Source organism: Geotrypetes seraphini, chromosome 19 (genome assembly GCF_902459505.1).
Source record: "Geotrypetes seraphini chromosome 19, aGeoSer1.1, whole genome shotgun sequence".
NCBI classification, from domain to species: domain Eukaryota; kingdom Metazoa; phylum Chordata; class Amphibia; order Gymnophiona; family Dermophiidae; genus Geotrypetes; species Geotrypetes seraphini.
Genome location: NC_047102.1, coordinates 29,778,650 through 29,801,425, shown reverse-complemented (window position 1 = coordinate 29,801,425; position 22,776 = coordinate 29,778,650). Strand labels below are relative to the sequence as shown.

The 22,776-nt window shown below is 45.1% G+C and overlaps 1 protein-coding gene across 7 annotated transcripts in view; it reads left to right on the top strand.

Moving 5' to 3' along the window:
- Nucleotides 1-22,776, top strand: part of TUB (TUB bipartite transcription factor) — a 186,258-nt gene that overhangs the window by 117,412 nt on the left and 46,070 nt on the right. For 5 of the 7 annotated variants that reach the window (XM_033928541.1, XM_033928540.1, XM_033928543.1 and 2 more), the window contains 3 exons: nucleotides 2,831-2,882; nucleotides 9,797-9,959; nucleotides 15,625-15,762. In XM_033928541.1, coding sequence (XP_033784432.1) covers nucleotides 2,831-2,882; nucleotides 9,797-9,959; nucleotides 15,625-15,762 — 353 coding nt within the window. The remainder of the gene's footprint in view (nucleotides 1-2,830; nucleotides 2,883-9,796; nucleotides 9,960-15,624; nucleotides 15,763-22,776) is intronic. The other 2 variants (XM_033928542.1, XM_033928544.1) reach the window with 2 other exon arrangements.

The following is a 22,776-nucleotide window of genomic DNA, read 5'->3' as shown; positions in this document are numbered from 1 at the left end:
TTCGGAAAAGTTGAAAGGGGACAGATTCAAAACGAACGCTAGGAAGTTCTTCTTTACCCAACGTGTGGTGGACACCTGGAATGCGCTTCCAGAGAGCGTAGTAGGGCAGAGTACGGTACTGGGGTTTAAGAAAGGATTGGACAATTTCCTGCTGGAAAAGGGGATAGAGGGGTATAGATAGAGGATTACTGCACAGGTCCTGGACCTGATGGGCCGCCGCGTGAGCGGACTGCTGGGCATGATGGACCTCAGGTCTGACCCAGCGGAGGCATTTCTTATGTTCTTAGGTGTTATTTTTCCAGCTATAACATGATTTGCAGTTGCATTATAGAATTTGCATAGTAAGGAACTGCTTTACATGCATTTGCACATTTTGTATCTCATTAGCATGTAGTCAATAGTGTATTGCATTACTTTTAAGTATATGATAAAGGGCAAATAACTTGACTTAGTGCTAGATGCACTAAATTCAGCGATTGTCACTAAACCTGTTTTCACAGCTTTAGCGACGATTGCTTTTACTGACCCGATGCACAAAATGACCCACAGTGTGTTTTTCCTCTCAATCACCCATTTTCCAATCTGACCGTGCAAATTATCTAAAACCCCATGCAAGAAGCGACTGACATCGCTTGACTATTCCCCCCCCTCCCCCCCACACAAAAAAATGGGTTTAGCAATTGGAAAAACTGACTGGTCTAGCTAGACCTTTTAGTTTCTGTCCCATTTAAAAAAATTTAAAAAAGTCCCCTACTGACTGACGATGATAGCCCTCCCCGATGACCCCCAATAAATGTGGCACAAGAGAAAATTGCCCCCTCCCCATGCTAGGTGCCTATGAGCCACTGCCTCTCTTGAACTCCAAAAAATGGCAGGAGGGATGTTCACTTTCTCCTGCCATGCAGAACGCCACTTCACCATGCCCCCCCCCCCGTGCCAGGCACCCCAAACCACTGTCCCCCCAACCTAAAAAAATATGGCAGGAAATACGCCCACTCCCTCCTGCCATGCAGAACACCTCTGAGCCACTGTCCCTAAAACAATGGCAGTTGGAATGCCCAATCCCTCCTGCCACGCAGGACACTCCTGAGCCACTGCCTCCCCTGAATCCCAAAAAATGGCAAGAGGGATGCCCACTCCCTCCTGCCACCAGATGCCTGCACCCCATCCCCAAACCTCCCCGTATGTTTTAAAAAAGTTGGAAGCCTGCCCTGAGGCTCCTGCCTGGCCACCAGTTCTAAATGACGGGCCATCCCCTCCCCGGTGCATCATGTGATGCATGGGAAGGGGCCAAAGGCCTTGATTGGTTCAGTCACCTAAGGCCCCTCCCAAGGGGATATTGAGGGAGGAGCCTAAGGCCTGGATTGGCATCACCAATTGGCTTGACCAATCAGGGCTTTAGACTCCTCCCTCAGTATCCTGGATACAGAGGGATACATGTTCATGCCACCTCCCTTCCTTCAGAGTCAAGTTTGTTTCCCCTCCCCCTCTGCCTTCCATCCATTGTCCCAGAATCGTGCCGCTCCAATGCGTTCATGTGCTCCTTCCCCCTCTTTCTCCCTTTGTCCCAGAAAGATTGTGTCCCCTTACTTGTTTGAGCCATGCTCGCTCCATCTGCCTTCAGTGGCTTGTCTGGGGGGGACTCACAGGCAGTGATTCATAAGCTGCCCATGGCTGATCCACAAACCTTCCCTCCGATGTCAGCTCTGACATCCGAGAGAAGGTTTCCGGATCAGCTACATAAAGCGTGTGAACCACTGCCGGCTGTGCGTCCTCCCCAACAAGCCGCTGAAGGAGTGAGTGCAGCAAGGAGGTAACTGGGAACCTCCCCTCACCCCCACTCCTGCTGACCCGGAAGGCTTTCCTCTGATGTCAGCTCTGACATCAGAGGGAAGCCCTGTGGGTCGGCTTCGGGAGGGAGGAGGAGGGGGGGGGGAAGATCCCCGGCAGTGGCTTCAGCAGGGGGGGCAGGCATCAAGGAAGGATCCCCAGCTGTAGCAGCGTGGCTTCGACGGACAGGCGGACAGGGATTGTTCTTCATGGTGGCCATCCCAAGTACCCCCCCAACAAGGGACCCGCATACCCCTGTACCACATGTTGACAAACACTGCTGTATAGGATGCTGGTGTACGATTCTCAGCCGCTTCTTAAGCGGCGGCTGAGAACGGCATCTTATACAGAATTTGCCCCTAAGGATTTGTCCTTTGTGGTAACTGTTTTGTCAGAGATTGGGCTTTCTCTGAATATTACATTACATTACATTACATTAGGGATTTCTATTCCGCCATTACCTTGCGGTTCAAGGCGGATTACAAAAGGTTAATTTAAAAAAGACAGAATTACAACGATTAGCTAGAGAGGTAAGTTGTAGATCTTAAGAGCATTTAGAGGTCGTGTTGTTATTGCTGTTTCAGGAATTTCTTGAAAAGTGTGGTTTTTATTTCTTTTCTGAACGTCCTATAGTCTGGGGTGGTCATCAGAAGGAAAATTGTAGGAAAATTAGTGTAACATCGGGCTCAATAAATAACATTGTATTATTTTATGATTGTGTAAATTACATATTTGTTTGGAATGCATTTTAGATTTTTATAATTTGTGCTATGGGGAAAAAGGAGTAGAGTAGTTTTGTTGAATGCATAATGGATTGCGGATTTAATCACTGACATTTCCAAATGTGCTATGTGAAAATTGTCTAGGAAACAGTAGAATATATGTCAGTGATTCTTGTACATTTCATTATCTGAATAGTGATGTATTTATTATTAGTTAGAACATACTTTCTGCGGTTCCTTTAATTATAATAAATTAATTATTATTTATGTCTTTGAAGTGTTTTAGATGATGAAAGCAGCAGTCTGCGCCAACAGAAGCTTGACCGACAGGTGAGCTTGTGAAACTACTTTTCCCCCTAATAAATTACTGCTGATAAATAGGTAAATAAAATATATACGATCAAGTTTTATAAAGATGTTTGTAGATATTTGTAGAATATACAAGTAGATAAATCATGCGTCACTTTGCTCATGAAATTCTTGCCAACCCTTCTGTGCATGTGAGTTGTCTCTATGTGGAGAAAGAGAAGAGAGAGTTCTCAAACTTTCCTTTTAAGTTGGTTTTAATTTTACTACTTTTTCCAAGTGCGATAAAATATCTAACCATTAGATGTCATTGTCAACAGATTTCTTATGATAAATTTTAAAATTTAAGCACAGGGTACCATTATACCAAGCCAACATGTAATTTTAGATTTACTAATAGGAGCAAGTGGGCGTAACAATTAGAAGCAGACTACACTGACCAGCCTATAGATATCACCAGTTAAGTTAATATTCAGCGCTAGCTGGTTAAGTTAAGCTTGCAATTTATGTGGCATGATTAAGCTGCTAAACTTAGCTGGCCCGGTCTTTGTGGCTAGCCGGCTAAGTCACTCAACATAGCCAGCTAGCCACTAACTGCAAATATTCAGTGGAGATAATAGCAGTTAGCTAGCCAAATGCTATTTAACTGGCCAGGAGCTATTCCTGGCTGGTTTAATGGTGCTGAATATCAGGGAGTAGATGTTACAGTTGAACTTACAACAAAAGAAATGACTTTCACATCTGAATCACTAAGAGCCAGTGGAACAAAAAGGGGACTATGACAGTGGGAAGGGGTGGAGGGTGAATGTGAAGCAACATACATAAAAAATGTAGGTATGTTTATATGTACATGTGCCTGTATATTTGTGTGTGTTTCTGTTTTCCTCTGTGCATGTGCAAGGCAAATGAAATATTGTCAGACATGGTAAAAAAATGCTTCTTTAGCCTCCATATGTTGAGGAAAGTAAGATCCTACTTTCACCATTCTCATTTCGCCATCCTCGTTCAATCCACCATCCTCTCCAGACTGGACTACTGCAACTCCCTCTATATATGCCTAACTAAGAAAAACCTCCACAGACTTCAACTAATTCAGAACGCCGCGGCCAAGCTTATTTTCACAAAAGGCAAGTTTGATCACGTCTCCCCTCTCCTCTCCAAGCTTCACTGGCTCCCAGTATACTCCAGAGTCCTCTACAAATGTGCCTGCTTATCCTTCAAGATTCTACATGGCATCCTACCCCCCGTTATCCCACTCTTTTGGAATTCCTCTAACCCACTCTCCTCTAGATCCTCCCAAAAACTGAAACTATCTTTCCCATCTACAAAAGGTATATCCCGCGCAGGAAAACTTGGAACATCCCTCCCTTTTAGAACCACAGAACTCTGGAACAACCTCTCATCCCCGCTCAGAAATGTCAGCTCCTTCCAATCCTTCCGTAAACATCTGAAAACTTGGCTCTTTTCAAAAATCTAATCACCCCTCGTTCTCTAGTACCCTGTTCCCTCCCTATCTTCTTATTCCCTCTCCTATATCCATCTTTGTAGTTCCTTTCCTCCTAACCTCTGTAAACCGTGCCGAGCTCTGCGCTTGCGGAGATGATGCGGTATACAAACCTAAGGTTTAGTTTAGTTTAGTTTAGATAAAGGCTTAATTGAAATCATTTATGGAAAACAGAGCCTTCAGAATAAAATCAAATTACTGTAAAGTCGAGAACTGTATGTACATGTAAAAATGATCTGCTTCTTTGTCATCAGCAGCAGAGGAATCCAGAGATGTTTGGGTTATTACCATGTAACAGCAGATGGAGATAGAGAGAACCAAACGGAGCTTTGTCTTATAGGATGGCAAGCTTCCTGGTCAGCCTGTATTCTCTGTCTCCAGGGATGGATGGGCTCTCACAAGCTCTAGGTTTCATCTTCTGGACTGCTCCAATTCTAGGTTTCCCAGTTCAATTGAGCAAGGAGGTTTAGATTTGGGATCTGCCTATTTCTGGGTTATACCTGGTGGCACCAGATCCCTCCCTCCTACCTTCCTCATCTCCTGCCACTCCCTTTGCCATCCTCACATTAAAAAATAAAGGGAAAACAGAGCACTACTACTGCTGCAGCATTTTGTGGGAATGAGTTTTCCTGCAGGGTAGCAGGACTACTTCTTCAGTCACTGCTGGTTCCAAAGTGAGCCAGGGTTGTGGTGTCGTACTGTGGTGACTTTGACATTTATATCTCCTGTCTGTGTTTGTTCTGTCCTTCATGTGGCTGTGGTATGAACATTATGGGAAGCACAGAAGCAGGGCTTCTTTTTCAGTCAGTCTTGGCCCTGGCTCTAGAGTCTATTGACTTATGGTACCTCCCATATCACAGAGAACTAAAGCAGAAATGTCGAGCCCTGGAAAGCATATGGAAAAAATCCAAATCCCCTATAGATAGACAGTCCTAGAGAGTCAATATTAAACTGTACAATACAGTGCTAAAAAAGCAAGGAAGAACTTCTACGGCGACAAAATCTCCAGATCCAACAATTAGAGTAGTACATTATTCAATAACTGACGTTCCTTAACCTCCAAAAAAGACCCCACCCCGCTCCCCTCCTCTCCCTCAGCCGATGTTCTGGCAAAATTCTTCAACGAAAAGGTCTCTACCCTGAGATGTTCCTTCCCACCTTCAGTCTCCTACAACTCCCTGATACCCACCGACTCCAATTCTACCCAAAAGGTCTCCAACCCTATCCCAGTCGACAGATCCTGGACTACCTTTGAGCACGTATCTGAATCCCTGGTTTTCAAACTCTGCCTCAAACTGAAATCCTGCAGTTGTTCCTTGGATCCATTCCCCTCCTACCTATACGAGAAAATTCACGCACTGGCCATCTCTTCTATTACCAAATTCATAAACTCTGCCCTACATTCGGGCCTTTTTTCCCCAGAAATGGGTCATATTGCCTTGACCCCACTACTAAAAAAATTTGACCTAGACCCTTCCACACCATCCAGCTATCGCCCAATAGCAAATATCCCTCTCTTAACCAAGATGCTAGAGTCCATCATATCTACCCAACTCTCATCATACTTAGAGAGATTCTCTATTCTTCTTCCTTACCAATATGGCTTTTGTCCCAACTTCAGCACCAAATCCCTATTGACCTCCTTGATCTCAAAGGTTCAATAACTTCACTCTTGAAATAAGTTTGTCGTCCTGAAATAAGTTTGCCGTCCTCCTACAATTCGACCTTTCCATCGCTTTCGACATTGTCCAGCATGATATTCTCGTTTACTAACTCTCTGAGATAGGCATTAACTCCACAATCCTAGACTGGTTCTCAAAATTCCTAAGCTCTCGTTCTTACGCTGTCAACATGAATGGCACCTCATCCTCCCCCTGGAAACCAATATGTGGAGTCCCGCAAGGTTCACCTCTATCTCCCATCCTTTTCAACATTTATATGACCTCCCTAAAACTCCTCCACCCATCCCCCTTGAAACAATTTACAGTTATGCTGACGACATCCTCGTCCTCCTCGAAACTGATTCGAACCTCACCAACCTTTCTGAGAACATAATGAACCTCCAATCCTGGGCCCGCATTGTTCAAATGAAACTAAACAAGTCCAAGACTCCTTTGGCTTGGTCCAAAACTAGACCAACTTCCCTCCTCCATCTCTCTGCCCTCTGCAGCTTCAGTTCTCAAGCAATGTTCTGGGCATCATTATCGATTCTACATTGTCCTTCAACGACCACCTCAATTCCTTGGTAAAAAAATGCTTTTTCAACCTTCACATGCTGAGGTAAGTTAGATCCTGTTTCCATCAAAATCACTTTACCGTCCTTGTCCAATTCATCATCCTTTCCAGATTGGACTATTGCAACTCTATCTACTTAAGCCTAACTAAGAAAAACCTTCATAGACTCCAGCGGATTCAGAATGCCTCGGCCAAGCTTATCTTCGCAAAAAGTAAATTTGACCATGTCTCTCCGCTTCTGTCCAAGCTTCACTGGTTACCGATAATCGCCAGGGTCCACTTCAAATGCGCCTGTCTAGCTTTCAAAATCCTACACGGCATCCTCCCTTCCTGTATCCCTCTTTCTTGGAACTCCTCAAACCCTAATACCACCAGATCCACCCACAAATTAAAACTATCCTTCCCCTCATTAAGAGGCATTTCCCATACAGGAAAACTAGGGACCTCCCTTCCCTTCAGAATCACCGAGCTCTGGAACAACCTTTCCTCTCTTCGGAATCTGAGCTCTCTCCAACTTTTCCGCAAACATCTGAAGACTTGGCTTTTCTCAAAAATCTGATACTTATTCCATCTCTGGCATTCTAAGCCCTCTAAAAACTCTCCATACTTGGACCTCTAACCCTTCATTGTAGTTCCTTTCTATCCCATCTCCTGTAAACCGTGCCGAGCTCTACGAATGTGGAGATGATGTGGTATACAAACCTAAGGTTTAGTTTAGTTTAGTTTAGTTTAGTTGGTGACTTTTTGGCTCACTCTCCTTTTGGTGGTAGCCATTTTCTTCCCTCTCCACATAGCCCAATATGGGCCTATATTGGTTGGGGTCTGGGGGAGTCCCGTTCAGTTTCAGTTCCTCTCTCCTTGTTGGGTCTGCTGTTGGCTGCTCTAGGGCTGACTTGACTTGCTGAGGCATTCTGCACTTAAATAAAAAAAGAGTATAGTAGATTAGTGAGACAAGATTTCCCTTAACTAAATCCATATTTATTAATCTATGCTTACATATATATCCTACACTCACAGAAATGTTGCAGCTTCCATATGAGAGAGATAGATAACTTCGCACCTGCAGGAGTAGCTGCTGCAACAGCTTCACGGATTGCTTTTTCATTCTTCTTTATGTACCTAACGATTGACTCATTAATGCCATAATGCCGAGCAACAGTGGAGAATGACTTTACTCACTGAAGTATATCCAATAATTCAACCTTTTCTTGTAAGGTTTTCACTTTTTTTTCCCTCTTGGGAGCACTTTCAGTAGAACCAGGATTCTTGCGCTTTGTAGCCATGGTGGGAGTCAGCTATTTTCTCTGTGCAACTGGGAATCAGCGATTTCTATGTGCATTGCTGGGAATCAGCGATTTTATCTTTAAACGCTGGGAATCATCGGTTTTCTCTGTGCAACTGGGAATCAGCAATTTCTCTGTGCAGTGCTGGGAAAAAGTGCTGGGAATCAGTGATTTTATCTTTAAATGCTGGGGATCAGTGGTTTTCTCTATGAAACTTGAAATCAGCGATTTTCTTTGTGCATTGCTGGGAATCAACGATTTTCTCTGTGCATTGCTGGGAATCAGCGATTTTCTCTGTAAAAGGTGTGAATCGGCGATTTCAGTGACATAATGAGGGGAGGATCGAGCATACTAAAAACCGTGAATAATCGAAACCGCGATTGACGAAACCGCAAATACGGAGGGAGAAGTGTAGTAGTGTTGTTCAGCTGCTGAATGGATATTTTCCATTTCATTTAGGTTTATCGAACTAAATGGACATACTGGTGCACTCACTGCACTCCGTAGATCTATGTGGATAATGAATAGACATATTAATATCGGTGGTAATATAGTGACTATGCTGGCGGAAAATTGACACCCTATATATTGTTTCTGGAAAAAGTGCAGTGTATGCAAGAAAAGCCGATGAAGACCTATGAATGTTTTTTCCCCAAACAATGTACATTTTTCTTTGACAATCAATGCAAATTCCACAGGTGAAAGTACCCAACTAAGGGCTCCTTTTACGAAGGCGGTAGTTTTGCGGCTAGCGCGGGGTTAGTGCGTGATTAAAAGTCACGCGCATTAAAGCCGCTACCGCGGCTTCGTAAAAGGAGCCCTAAGTGTACTGTTTTGAAAATTGCAGTCTATGGTTGATGCCCAAGAATATATATATATATACAGTTAACCTGCACTGTTCATTGTTAACAAACTTAGAGGACCTTTTACAAAGCTGTAGCAAAAAGTGGCCTTAACATACCTTTACATGGGTCTTTCTCACTCACTGTGGCCACTTTTTCCCACAGGAGGGGGACAGTGACCAGATCTTGAAGACAAGTTAATCAGCATTTCTTCCACAGCCAGAAAATGGCAAACTTTCTATTTTCAGCATTAATGGCCACACTCCAATATTGTCATCAGTTCGTGGACCCTTACCACCAGCTATTTTGTAGGTGGTAATGGCTTATGTGCTAATTACAAGCTAATCAGCATGCGGGAATGCCAATGAACTAACTGATTAGCATAGCTGTGCCCAGTCTCTGCTCCTAGATAAGCCTTCCTGGCAAAAAGGAAAAGATTACATGTGGTTTGCATGTGTACATTTCAGAATTACTGCGGAATGCCACAGCCCACCCCACAGCAAGCCCTTTAATGCTGCAGTAAACAAATATTAATGCTTCACTGCGGTGTCAGGTCAAAAGCGCGCTGGGACAAAGGCGCGCGCAGACAATTGAGCGCAGCGTGGAGGCACGCACCAAAGAAAATTACTGTTTTTAGGGGCTCCGACGGGGGGCGTGGGGGGGGAACCCCCCCACTTTACTTAATACAGATCGTGCCGCGTTGTGGGGGCATTGTGGGGGGTTTGGGGGGTTGTAACCCCCCACATTTTACTGAAAACTTCACTTTTTCCCTGTTTTTCGGGAAAAAGTTAAGTTTCCAGTAAAATGTGGGGGGTTACAATCCCCCAAACCCCCCACAACGCCGCCGCGATCTGTATTAAGTAAAGTGGGGGGGCTCCCCAACAAAACTCCCCGTCGGAGCCCCTAAAAACAGTAATTTTCTTCGGCGCGCGCCTCCATCTTGCGCTCAGTTGTCGGCGCGCGCCTTTGTCTTCCGCGATTATGTCTATGGACCCTTCACTGCAGCTTTGTAAAAGGACTCATTACTGACAGAAATAATAAGTTATCTTGATTTTAAAACATTTTTCCTCCTAGCGTGCACTGCTAGAACAGAAACAGAAAAAGAAGCGCCAAGAGCCACTGATGGTTCAGTCCAATGTGGACAGTCGAGCAAGAGCACGCAGGATGAAGCATTCTGAAGAGCAGGCCCCGCTGGTCGAGTCTTATCTGAACAGCAACAGCAGCACAATTTACCATGGTACGTCTGTGTTCTCTATCTTGCAAACAACTTGCAAGTTTATGTGGTATCAAATATGGGGTAGGTGAGTTAAGAATTGGTGGAACAGCCTGCGGACCTGCCAATATTTTCATGATTTCTATGCAAAATCTCAGCACACGATTCAGCTGGCTCCCTCACCTAACAACATCCGTTTCTCTTGTAAAGCTGGGGAGAATAATTTTTAAGAGGTGGTCTTCCTTAGATAAACATGTTTAATTGACAGAAATCCTTTGAAAATTGTTCCATTGTACAATACCGCCCAGTCACAATTTCAACAGCTAGAAAAAAAGAGTCTCTGCTTGGTTTTGATGTGAACAGCTATTTCAGACACCAAAACAAACTTTTATCTCTGCTATTTTTTTCTTGTTGAAAAAAGGTTTGAATTTTTATTTTGTTTTCTTTTATTTCAGAGACGTATTACCAGTTGGCATTGCTCTTTACAATTTAATCTTTTTGGGCCATTTGAGTTTCCAAGCACTTTTTTCAAATGAAATAAGCCATGAAATAAAACTGGGCTGTTCAGGCATTTGGGGTGAAAGATATTTTGAGCTAAGATCTAAATAATTCCTGCAGTTTATTCAGTAAATGTACTAATGTTACAAAATGTATCAATTATTTGGAAAGATTTTTCTTGATAACTAACCTTGTTTGTATATAGCAATTGGAATACCCGTTGCAACTACCCAAGAGTCTAACAGAGGGCAAATCAATAATTGCCAAAAAGCAAATGAAGAGCAACACCAAAATGGTTTGAAAGACTGTTATGAATTAAGACATTTAGAATATCTGCAATATCTTCCATGACTCTCTGTTCACGAGACTGAAAAATAGGTTGCCATGGAGATTCCTTTTTATTAACAGATGCACAGCTGATCAGGAAGTGTATGCCAACTTAATGTTCTTTTGCGTTTATAAAGCAAGCTAGTTATTTTTCAGCAGGGATAAGTAGGACAATATATTTCTGGGAAATATTGTGAAAGCTGCCGATTCTGAAAATACTTTAAACCACAGAAGAGCCTAGAAATCTTTCCAAGCTGCTCTTGGAATTCTTTCTTGACTGCCATCTTGCAGGGGCCAGCCTGCATCGTTTTCTCTGGACCTCAAGGCCGTCCCTGAGGTGGTCTCACCTTCTGTTAATCAGGGGTCGAGTGCAGGCTGTTAGGCGCCCTTAAGTTTAAGGCTCAGCGGTGTCTTGTAGGGTGCCGGCTGCGTCATCGCGCCTCCGCTGATCCTGTGTGCTTACGATGGTCCACATGGGTGGAGATATATTCAGATATTGGAGTCTGACTGGCAGCCCAAAGATCAGCATTGTGGCAGTGATTATTGTCATCCAGCTACTGTGAGAGAGCTGAAAGCAGGCTTGCAGCACTTCTAACGGATCCTCTCGGGTCACAGTGAGTGGGAGTGTGTGGCACAGTGGTTAGAGCTACAGCCTCAGCGCCCTGCTCCTTGTGACCTGCCAGGATAGATAGGGAAAAATGCTTGAGTACCTGAATGTAATAAGGTAAGAAGTGGTATATAAATAAATAAATACAATGTACATCTTTTTTTGTAATGAATAAACACCATTTTTCTTTTGAAGATACATTATTTAAGGAAGGGTGGGGGGAGGGATTGTACACTTGAAGAGAGGGTAAAATGAATTAAGAAGAATAGTGTTGGGAGGGAGGGAGGGTTTATATATATATATATAATTGTTATTGTCTTGATGGATTTATCAAGTGTTGTTTTTGAACCTATGTATGATTTTTCTTGTACACTTGGGGCTGGAAGACCTGGATTGGATTGTCAGATTCAAAACAGAAAAAAAAGAACCATTGGATCCCCACACACTCACTTGGATTCCTTGGAGTTCCTTTCGACCCAGCAGTGGGCCGCTTCTCTCTACCAGTAGCCCACTGGCAGAAACTGTGTGCTCAGATTTCTTCTCTTCTGGAGCATCCGACTCCTTCGGCATGGGATTATCATTAGGTTCTAGGACCAACGGTTTCCACGCTGGATGTGTTCCTTGGGCAAGGGCACACATGCATCCTCTACAACAAACTTTGCTCTCTCACTAGACTCCACACAGGGATGCCTTGCAGACCTGTCTATCTTGGACTCTGGAAGCCGAGCAAACATGGCCTGGGGGCTTCTCACACAATCATTCCACTGGGGCGTTCCACTACACTTTGCCTCCTGGGACTGGGGAGCTCATTGCAATCGCTGGCCTGCTCAGGAGAGTTGGAGCTCAGAGCCATTCGATTAGCTCTGACGGGATTACAGAAGATGCTGAAAGGCCAAGCAGTCTGGACCATATCCAATGATGCAACGACAGTAGCCTAAGGGTGGCCTAATGGATCTGGCCAATCGGGATCTTAGGCCACTCCCGGATGGTTGGCCCAGGTGCCTATGGCCCCTATTACAGGGAAGGGGTAGAGCCTTCATTCCTTCAAAGGGGGCCTGCCGGCTGGATGCAGACAAGAGCCATCCATCCAGCCAACAAAAACAGGTTAAGGGGTTCTGGGTGCGGTCTTGTTGGGGGTGGGGTGGTCTGGGGGTTCGGGTGGGGATGAGGCGATCTTTCGAGGGAAGTCTGGGGGGTGAACATTCGGGGGGTTGGGTCTGTCAGCAGGAGGATTTGGGCATCCCTCCTACATTGGGGTGGGTTCAGGGGTGGTGGGCAGGAGGGACTGGTCATCCCTCATGCTGCTATCGTTCGTGGGGGGTGGGTTCCGGCAGGAGATATTGGGCATCTCTTCTGCAGGCGAACATTAGGATGGGTTCACGGGTGCCGAGCAAGAGGGACTGGGCATCCCTCCTGCTGTGATCGTTTGGGGTTGGGGGGCTGCAGGAGGATTGGGTATCCCTCTTGCTGGCGATGTACGGGGGAGGGGGGATGGGCAGCCGCTAAACATATCATGGCAGGAAGATCCCTTGTCACGATAAGCTCAGCAGCTGCGTCAGTTTGCTGGCCTACACTGTACGCGTCTTCCACGGGCCTAGGGAGATGCGTACAGCCCCCAAGGTCCGCCTAAAGCTATTTCCAAGCCAAGCCATGCTCACGCCTAGCTTTAAGTGAGCTTCAGCGGGCTTACGTGCCTCCCTAGGCTCCCAGAGGTGCCTCCAATTTAGGTGCTCTGCCTCAGGAGGTTGTTTTTGTTTTTTTTTTTTGAGAAAAAGTGCATCCCTTTTAAAACAGTGTCCGTGGTTCACAATAAGGTAAGTATCCAGAACTAAAAGTGGTAGCAAAGAATGCAAATATAATTTAGAGAGGCACCAACATAAAACAGGGAGATTTTATCACGGTTTACAAAAATTAGTGAAAGTTACTTATTACAAAGGAGGCTCTTAGGAATTGGAAGAAATCCAGTATTATTGAGCAAGCATGCTGGTTACAAGTTTGGAAACAACTCATTTGAAACCACTGTCAGTAGTACTTAAGTAAGACATTGCTGTGCAAGGACATTTAAATGCAAGCCTAATTGCAGGGAATGACTTCCACATCACAATGAAAGGCTTCTAACACTCCAGGAAAAAAAAAAAAAAGAGGCTAATGCTGAGCATCAAATAGGCTGTCTGGGGATGTATCTGGCCTGTGGAATTCCAGAAATCCTATAAATCACTTATCCTTCTGAAATAATATAGGTAGTATATACCAATGGCACAAACAAAACTAGTAATGTACAAATGTACTGGAAAATCTAGAACCAGGGGCCAAACTGAAAGATGGGCTTTGTTAGTTTTACCCTGTAATAAAATCTTGACGTAACTTCTATCATTTGAAAAGAAACAGTGCATTTAAAGGGCACTTCTGTAACTCTTAAGTGCCAACATTTACATGTATGTTACATGTGTGTTTAGAATAATCACACTTTAACTATCAAAAACAAGCATATGCATTCTCTAGTCACAATTCAATTTGCAGTAAATGACCTTCTGAGATATAACCTTTAATGTATCTTAACTGTATAGTCAGCATTTAAAGGATTTCCATCTTCTTCATTAGGTCATCAGGATCTATTTATGTTTTTTATATATTCCTTGAAAACATATTAATTTAAATCAAAATCTTCTCCAGCTGTTAAATCAATAAACTTATCTTTTTTTTTGTGAAGATCCAAACTTCATTTCTCCTGGAGGCTATTTAGCTCGACATGAATTCATGTTTTGCCCATAGGCTGAATCATGAGAGTCTCCTAGAAAATTCTGTTAAAATATATTCTCTATCTTCAACTATGCATGATTTTATAGCAAAAAGGGCAACTTTAAAATGGAAAAGTAAGCATTACTAGATAGATTATGATATAAAATTATTTTAAAGTTTTTTTTCCTTTGAATAATCTGGGCCATCTGGCTTCATTCATATACTGTTCTTATAAAATCGTAATGTATTTACATTGAAAGCTAACCCAACTAGCATGACAAATATTTAAAAACTGACCATGCCACAGCTCCGTTTTATGGTCCTGTCACACCAAACCTGTTTGCAAACAATGGTGAGTGGAGTTTCAGAGCTTTTGCTTGTTTGTAAAGTATGACTGAAAAAAGAGATTTAATTTACTTTTAAGCACAAAATTCACGTGTGTCTCAATTTTTAGGGCATTTTCCTAATATTACCCCTCCCCCCCTTTTTACGAAGCCGCGTTAGGCTTTTTTTATCGCCGTCTGCGGCGTATTAGCTCCGAGCTCATAGGAATTCTATTAGGGTTGGAACTAATAACCGCCGTGGCCGGCGATAAAAAAGCCTAATACGGCTTCGTAAAGGGGGCGGGGCTAAAAAGGACATTTGCATTTGAAATTCATAGTCATACTTTTGCTTCACACTGGAAAAGTACCATATTATCTGCAATCCAGTTATTCAATATGGTGCGCCATACTTACAAACAACATCTTAACAGAAGAAATGTGTATTTTGAGACCAGTTTTATTCTATTTCTTTAACATTTCAAATATATGCAGAAATTATTTAGGCTTTGTCTTTATGGTCAGTAAAATTCATTCTATTATCAAAAGAGGAAGGACTGAAGTTGCTTTTCTCTCACAGCTAGAAGGTAACTACTTCATTTTTCTGATATTGAAGGTAAACAGCATCTTTACAGAATTATAGTTTTGTTTTTTTTTAAGTTGTGGCAGCAGCAAGATTTTTAAAATTATAAACTAATAATATGAGCTAACATTGCTTCAATGGCTGGGAGGGTGTGGATGGGCTGGAGTGGGTCTTGGCGGAGATTTTGGCAGTTGGAACCCAGGCACGGAGCCGGGTGGAGCTTTGGATTCTTGCCCAGAAATAGCTAGGAAGAAAAATTAAAAAAAAAAATTAAAAAAAAAAAAAATTTGGGTTGAATCAGGTTGGGCAGACTGGATGGACCATTCGGGTCTTTATCTGCCGTCATCTACTATGTTACTATGTATTGCACATTTCATTCTACAGAACTGTGATGTGTAGCTTCAAACAGTTCAAGAGTCATATAATATCAATGGTACTATTGAGCCTGTGATATTCAGGTTTTCACTTTTGCTGTGCCTATTTTGTTCTCTGCTTCTGCCATGCAATTGTTCTTCCAAATCTAAACCTCTGCTTTGCTTCTTAAGTGCACTGTATAATTCTTACATCTGTGCTTGTTTCTGTCTCTTGCTTTCTGCATGCCCTGATCCTGTCAAGCAGTGCAGGAGGCCGAACAGGAAGACGTACAGGTTCTAGCAGACTCCCAACCTCCAAAGCCAACCAAAGCAGCCAAGGCAACAGCTGCAGGCTGTCACACTGCCAGTGTCAGAAAGGAGAAAAAGCCCAAGCACAAAGGTTAGCTGCATAAACGCCCATTAAGTCTGGCCTCTATGACAAGATATTTAGGGGTCCTTTTACTTAGCTCCATTAAGCACTAATGCATGTTTACTTCAGCTTAAAAGGGCTTCTTACTAGAGAATGACACGGTGACAAAATTCATCACCGTTCCCGTCCCCGCGGATAACCGCGGGAAACCATCTTCATGTCATTCTTTAAGGAGAGAGAGAAGAATCAGAGTATAATTGGGCACAACCACTGACCCGCAAGCTTTGCTTTAAAGAATTCTGGTGTAGAAGGACTGAGGTTGAGATAGACACTAAAGAATGACAGTCTCTGGTATCCAGAGCAGATATTGTGATGTCATAATGCCTCATTCCACCAGTGCCTAAGAGCCAATCACATCAGTGTTGTCACAATGGCTTCATTATCCTTGGCTCACATAAGAATCAGAGTATGAATGGCCACAACCACTGACCCGCAAGCTTTGCTCTGAAGAATGCTGGTGTAGAAGGACCGAGGTTGAAATAGACACTAAAAAATGACATGGGATTATTTCCCGCGGTTATCCGCGGGGACGGGAACAGTGATGAATTTTGTCACCGTGTCATTCTCTACTTCTTATCATGGGGCATGCTGATGTGTCCCATGATAACTTTCAAATATGTGCATGCCATCCATGTACTAAAAAAAATAATGATTACTTTTTGGTCAAGGGGGTGTGTCTGGAAGGTGGAGAGATGTGTTTCTGTGCTTGTCAGTTAGCTTGTCGGCATTGCCATGCACCATTTGATTAGCACAGGATTAATGCTTGAGCACTTAGGCCCAGATTCTATAAATGGTGCCTTAAGTTAGAGGCCTAACTTAAGTTGAAAATGCCATTTTTTAAAAGGAAAAAAAAAGCATTTAAAAGAAAAATGTAGGTGCCTACCAGCGCTAAAAAAAATAGCACCAGAATTGCATCTACAGAGGTGCTGCATGATGCCTAATACCACTGTAGGCGGGCTAATGCCAGTAGTGGCGTTAGGTGTCAAAGAGCGCCCCCCCCAGGCACGATTCATGTAACAGATGCCAGAAGTGTAGGCCTTAATAACCCTGGCCTACATTTCTGGTGAAAACACTGAGCAATCAACAATGGAAAAAAGTCCTCTTTGTCAACAAACTAGCATACCATCAGGACTTATACATATAATTGTCATCAATATATGTAGATTAATTTGCATCTAAGCTATCAGACGCCTGCACTGATTAGTCATGAAGTTTTTAAATCAGCCTTGGCAGGAATAGGGTATCTTTCATCAAGCTTTTTGCATGCTGCTTTTTTAAAAATTATAAAGTGCCTAATGCTTAGTGCAAAAACTAAAGTAACAGTAACCAGCACTTATCTTTTGTTTCAACTTTGTTGCCGGTAAACCTGCTACTTTTTTTGGCCCAACGGGACCCATTTTGCCTTCTTAACGGCTTCTTCAGGGGTCTGCGTTAAGGCTACAATAATTAAATAAATATCATTGGTTATAACATAAAATATTTCCTATATATCAGACAATTAATACAACATTATACGCGGTTACTCACTGAGCAGCTTAGTTTCCGTTACAAAGCAAAATGGCGCTGGCAACTGACCAAAGCCACGCATGCGCTATTAAGCTCTAGCTTTTTGATGTCATTCATTTCTAAGCACATGCGCATCGGTTGTCATTTAAAAAAAATAGAAAAAATTCTCATGTTTTAAAATATATTAGAAAAACGAACACCAGTCCACTGCAGTATTAATTCCCCCTGGTTTTAAGGTGCCCAGCCTAAAGATCCAGCGAGATTCTCTTTGATGTAATTTTCTTTGTCTATCTCCACCTCAAATATTCTTCACTTCTTCATCTATACAAAAACATTTTTAAGTCTAAAAATTTATGCTTCATCTGAATACAAAATAAGCATATTGGATCCTGGGATTTGGAATATGTGAAATTGCTGTCAGTTACTACAAGTAACACAGTTTGATGGCTACTACTTATGACATGAGGAGATCACTTACATTCTATAAATTAAATATAAATAATTGTGGCGCAATAAAATTTATCCTTGGACAAGCAGGCAGCATATTCTCACAGATGGGTGCTAAAGTGTACTGTCGCTTTAAGCTTTAGAAAACTTTGAGACTGCCCACACCACACAAGTGCAAGTGCCTTCCCACCCGATGCCAGCTTGCGAGGTCTTCAGTTTTCCACGGAGTAAAGAAGACGTATCTGGACTTCATCCAGATAAGTTTGCCTTCCAGCTTCATTCTCATTATTTTCATTATTTTCTTCGTCTTACTTGTTTTTATTTTAAACCTTCTATTTCTAAACAAAAATTTCTTTATGTTCCCCATTGGGGCCTATAGGCAATTGTAAAGCGTTTGGCCCTACCGACGGTATTAACAGCTTTTTGTTCTACTTTTTACTCAACCTGTGGTACTCTGTACTTTTTTCATTTCTGTCTGGAACTGTTCCTGATCTTCCAGGGCTAACCCCCCCCCCCCCCCCCCTCCCAAAATGCGGCAAAACATAACTCCAACAATCAACAAAATGTTTTGGTTGTGTTCCTTCGTATTTAGTTTTGAAGAAGATGTTAGGCCTGGCACTGGGTACTCGTCATTTCAGTTTCCAGATCATTTATAAATAAATTAAATAGCACCGGTCCAAGTACAGATCCCTGTGGAACTCCACTGTTTACTCTCTTCCATTGAGAAAAATGACCAATGGCCAAAAGGTCTCACTCACTAGGTAACTTAGTAGCTCTGAAGTAAAGAAAAGCTGGAGAGCAGGGATGAACTTTGATAAAGAATATGCAAGATATGAAGAAAAAAAATACTGTAATAGAACAAAGACACAGCTGGCTAGAAAAGCTGAGGGCTCCTTTTGCTAAGGTACGCTACCGTTTTTAGCGCACGCAGGATATTACCGCGCGCTACGCGGCTAGAACTAATGCCAGCTCAGTGCTGGCATTAAGGACTAGCGCGTGCAGGAATTCAGCGTGCACTATTCCACGCGTTAATGCCCTAATGTACCTTAGTAAAAAGAGCCCTGAGAGTCATTTACAACACAAGGACAGTAAGTACTGAAGAAAACAGCAGAGACAGATTGAGTGGAAGGTCTGTGAACATTTCTGGAGGCCACATTACCACAAAGATGTGCTGAGAGTTGAGTCGGTTCAACGAATGGCCACTCGGATGGTCTCGGGTCTCAGGGATCTACCGTATGAGGAACGGCTGGATAAATTGCAGCTATACTCACTCGAGGAACTCAGAGAGAAGGGTGACATGATCAAGACGTTCAAATATGTCACAGGCCGTATCGAGGTGGAAGAAGATATCTTCTTTCTCAAAGGTCCCGCGGCAACGAAAGGGCATCCACTGAAACTCAGGGGTGGGAAATTTCTTCACCGAAAGGGTGGTTGATCGCTGGAATAACCTTCCACTACAGGTAATTGGGGCCAGTAGCTTGCCAGACTTTAAGACAAAATGGGATTGGCACGTGGGATCTCTTCATAGAGGAAGGTAGAGGTGGGTCATTAGTGTGGGCAGACTGGATGGGCCGTGGCCCTTTTCTGCCGTCAGTTTCTATGTATGTCTTCCTCAAAGAAGTGCTTCATTCCAGATTTCATAATGGCACAAGTAAACTACAATTTTAATATAGCTGAAGAATGAAAAACTGAACACCCAGCGAGGAATCTGAAAACACTGTCAAGGGAGGAGTATGCATGAGCTGCCACGGGGTCGAGTTGGCGAAAAAGAGGCAGGTGCAGGCAATTTGGAGCAGTTAGTTTGGCAACTAAGAGCACAGTAGAACGGATACAGCAGGACTGATGAATTTCCGACACTGGCCATCGTAGCCAAGTCCTTTTGCTGCTTGCTTTGTGAACAGGAGACAGAACCGTGTACGTCATTGGATCAATTTTTCTTTTTAGCTTGTGAGTTTCTCGTTTGAAAATTGTGAAAGCATACACTGCGGATAGCACTGCTTGGTGATTTTGTCATCTTTATATTGCATGTCCAACACAAAAACGGAGTTCAGCCTTTACATTTTGCAACAAGTGCTCTACGTTCTTGTAAGATATGCATAATTACATTTCACGATGAGCGAGATAGTACACGTTTGTTATGCCTCTATTGCTAAGAGAAACTTTGCCAGCTGCCTGCATTTCCTGAGACCCACTAACTAAATGCTTTTGCTTATAGGAGAAAGTAGGCAGCTGGGGTAGCCTTTGTAGTATAAGGCATAACCCTGAGTCTTTTGCCAGCTATTGATCCAAGCGCGATTGAAGTTCCGGCCTGACCTGGGCAGTGTGCCACTATTCCTGGCCCTGGACTGGTGTTACTCTTTCTGTTGTCACCATGCATCTGTCTCTGTGTTGCTGCACTGTGTGGGTGTGCTTTTTCTTTTTTTGTAAAAGTGGTTTCATTTCAGGTAATCCTAGTCATGTCACTTGAATAGTACCGTATTTTCACGCATATAACGCGCGCGTTATACGCGTTTTTACCTACCGCGCATACCCCTCGCGCGTTATATGCGTGAGCGCGGTATACGAAAGTTTTCAAACATAGTTCCCACCCCGCCCGACGCCCGATTCACCCCCCCAGCAGGACCACTCGCACCCCCACCCCGAACGACCACTCGCACGCGCTCCCACCCGCACCCGCATCCACGATCGGAGCAAGAGGGAGCCCAAGCCCTCTTGCCCGGCCGACTCCCCGACGTCCGATACATCCCCCCCCCCCCGGCAGGACCACTCGCACCCCCACCCCGAAGGACCGCCGACTTCCCGACAATATCGGGCCAGAAGGGAGCCCAAACCCTCCTGGCCACGGCGACCCCCTAACCCCACCCCGCACTACATTACAGGCAGGAGGGATCCCAGGCCCTCCTGCCCTCGACGCAAACCCCCCTCCCCCCCAACGACCGTCCCCCCCCAAGAACCTCCGACCGCCCCCCCAGCCGACCCGCGACCCCCCTGGCCGACCCCCACGACCCCCCACCCCCCTTCCCCGTACCTTTGGAAGTTGGCCGGACAGACGGGAGCCAAACCCGCCTGTCCGGCAGGCAGCCAACGAAGGAATGAGGCCGGATTGGCCCATCCGTCCTAAAGCTCCGCCTACTGGTGGGGCCTAAGGCGCGTGGGCCAATCAGAATAGGCCCTGGAGCCTTAGGTCCCACCTGGGGGCGCGGCCTGAGGCACATGGTCGGGTTGGGCCCATGTGCCTCAGGCCGCGCCCCCAGGTGGGACCTAAGGCTCCAGGGCCTATTCTGATTGGCCCACGCGCCTTAGGCCCCACCAGTAGGCGGAGCTTTAGGACGGATGGGCCAATCCGGCCTCATTCCTTCGTTGGCTGCCTGCCGGACAGGCGGGTTTGGCTCCCGTCTGTCCGGCCAACTTCCAAAGGTACGGGGAAGGGGGGTGGGGGGGTCGTGGGGGTCGCCAGGGGGGTCGCGGGTCGGCTGGGGGAGCGGTCGGAGGTTCTTGGGGGGGGCGGTCGTTGGGGGGGAGGGTGGTTTGCGTCGAGGGCAGGAGGGCCTGGGATCCCTCCTGCCCGTAATGTAGTGCGGGGTGGGGTTAGGGGGTCGCCGTGGCCAGGAGGGTTTGGGCTCCCTTCTGGCCCAACTACCAAAGGTACGGGGAAGGGGGGTGGGGGGGTCGTGGGGGTCGCCAGGGGGGGTCGCGGGTCGGCTGGGGGAGCGGTCGGAGGTTCTTGGGGGGGGCGGTCGTTGGGGGGGAGGGGGGTTTGCGTCGAGGGCAGGAGGGCCTGGGATCCCTCCTGCCCGTAATGTAGTGCGGGGTGGGGGTAGGGGGTCGCCGTGGCCAGGAGGGTTTGGGCTCCCTCCTGGCCCGATATTGTCGGGGAGTCGGCGGTCCTTCGGGGTGGGGGTGCGAATGGTCCTGCCGGGGGGGGGGATGAATCGGACGTCGGGGGGGGGGGGGGTGAACGGAGAGTCGGGACAGCGCACGGAGAGGCGGGGCAGTGCACGGAAGTCAGGGGGGTGAACGGAGAGTCGGGACAGCGCACGGAAAGTCAGGGCAGTGCACGGAAGTCAGGGGGGGGTGAACGGAGAGTCGGGACAGCGCACGGAAAGTCAGGGCAGTGCACGGAAGTCAGGGGGGGGTGAACGGAGAGTCGGGACAGCGCACGGAGAGGCGGGGCAGTGCACGGAAGTCAGGGGGGGTGAACGGAGAGTCGGGACAGCGCACGGAGAGGCGGGGCAGTGCACGGAAGTCAGGGGGGTGAACGGAGAGTCGGGCAGCATGCGCGGTATAATCGTGAGCGCGTTATACCAAAGTTTTTGTGCTTATCATCGTGATTTCTGCGCGCTATACACGTGTGCGCGTTTTATACGGGTGCGTGTTATTTGCGTGAAAATACGGTAGATGATCTATTCCAAGTTAAGTTCCTACCAGGGGAATCTAATTTGGATTTGCAAACACTGGTCTTATTGATGATAATTTATAGTACGACAATTAGGTTAATTATGTTTAAGTTTAATAAGACTTGATATACTACCCCTCCTGTGGAGCATAAGATGGCAATGTACAGTTTAAAATTTGGGCAGAAAGTACTTATTTTTAGCATGATCAGATCCTGCACAAATCACACCTAGATTGAAAGCACAGGCATTACACTGCTTGAGAGCAAGTGTAACATGTGCAGATAGACAGTACATCCGAGGAGGAATTTAAGGTCTGAGGGTACTATGAAATTAACCTCTGAAACGGAGAAAACTGTCCGGTATGTTAAATCCAGGGTTGCAATGTTGTCCGTAGTAGTGTCCTGATGAATTCTTCCGACTGCTTACAATTTAGAAAGATGTTGAAAAGACACAAGGCTTTAAAAAAAAAAAACCAACAAACTACCTGGTAGATGTATTTTAAGAACTCTAAGGGTTCCTTTTACTAAGGTGCGCTAGCGTTTTTAGAGCACGCAGGAAATTACCGCGCGCTACACCGCACGCTACACGCTAGAACTAACGCCAGCTCAATGCTGGCGTTAAAGGTCCAGCATGC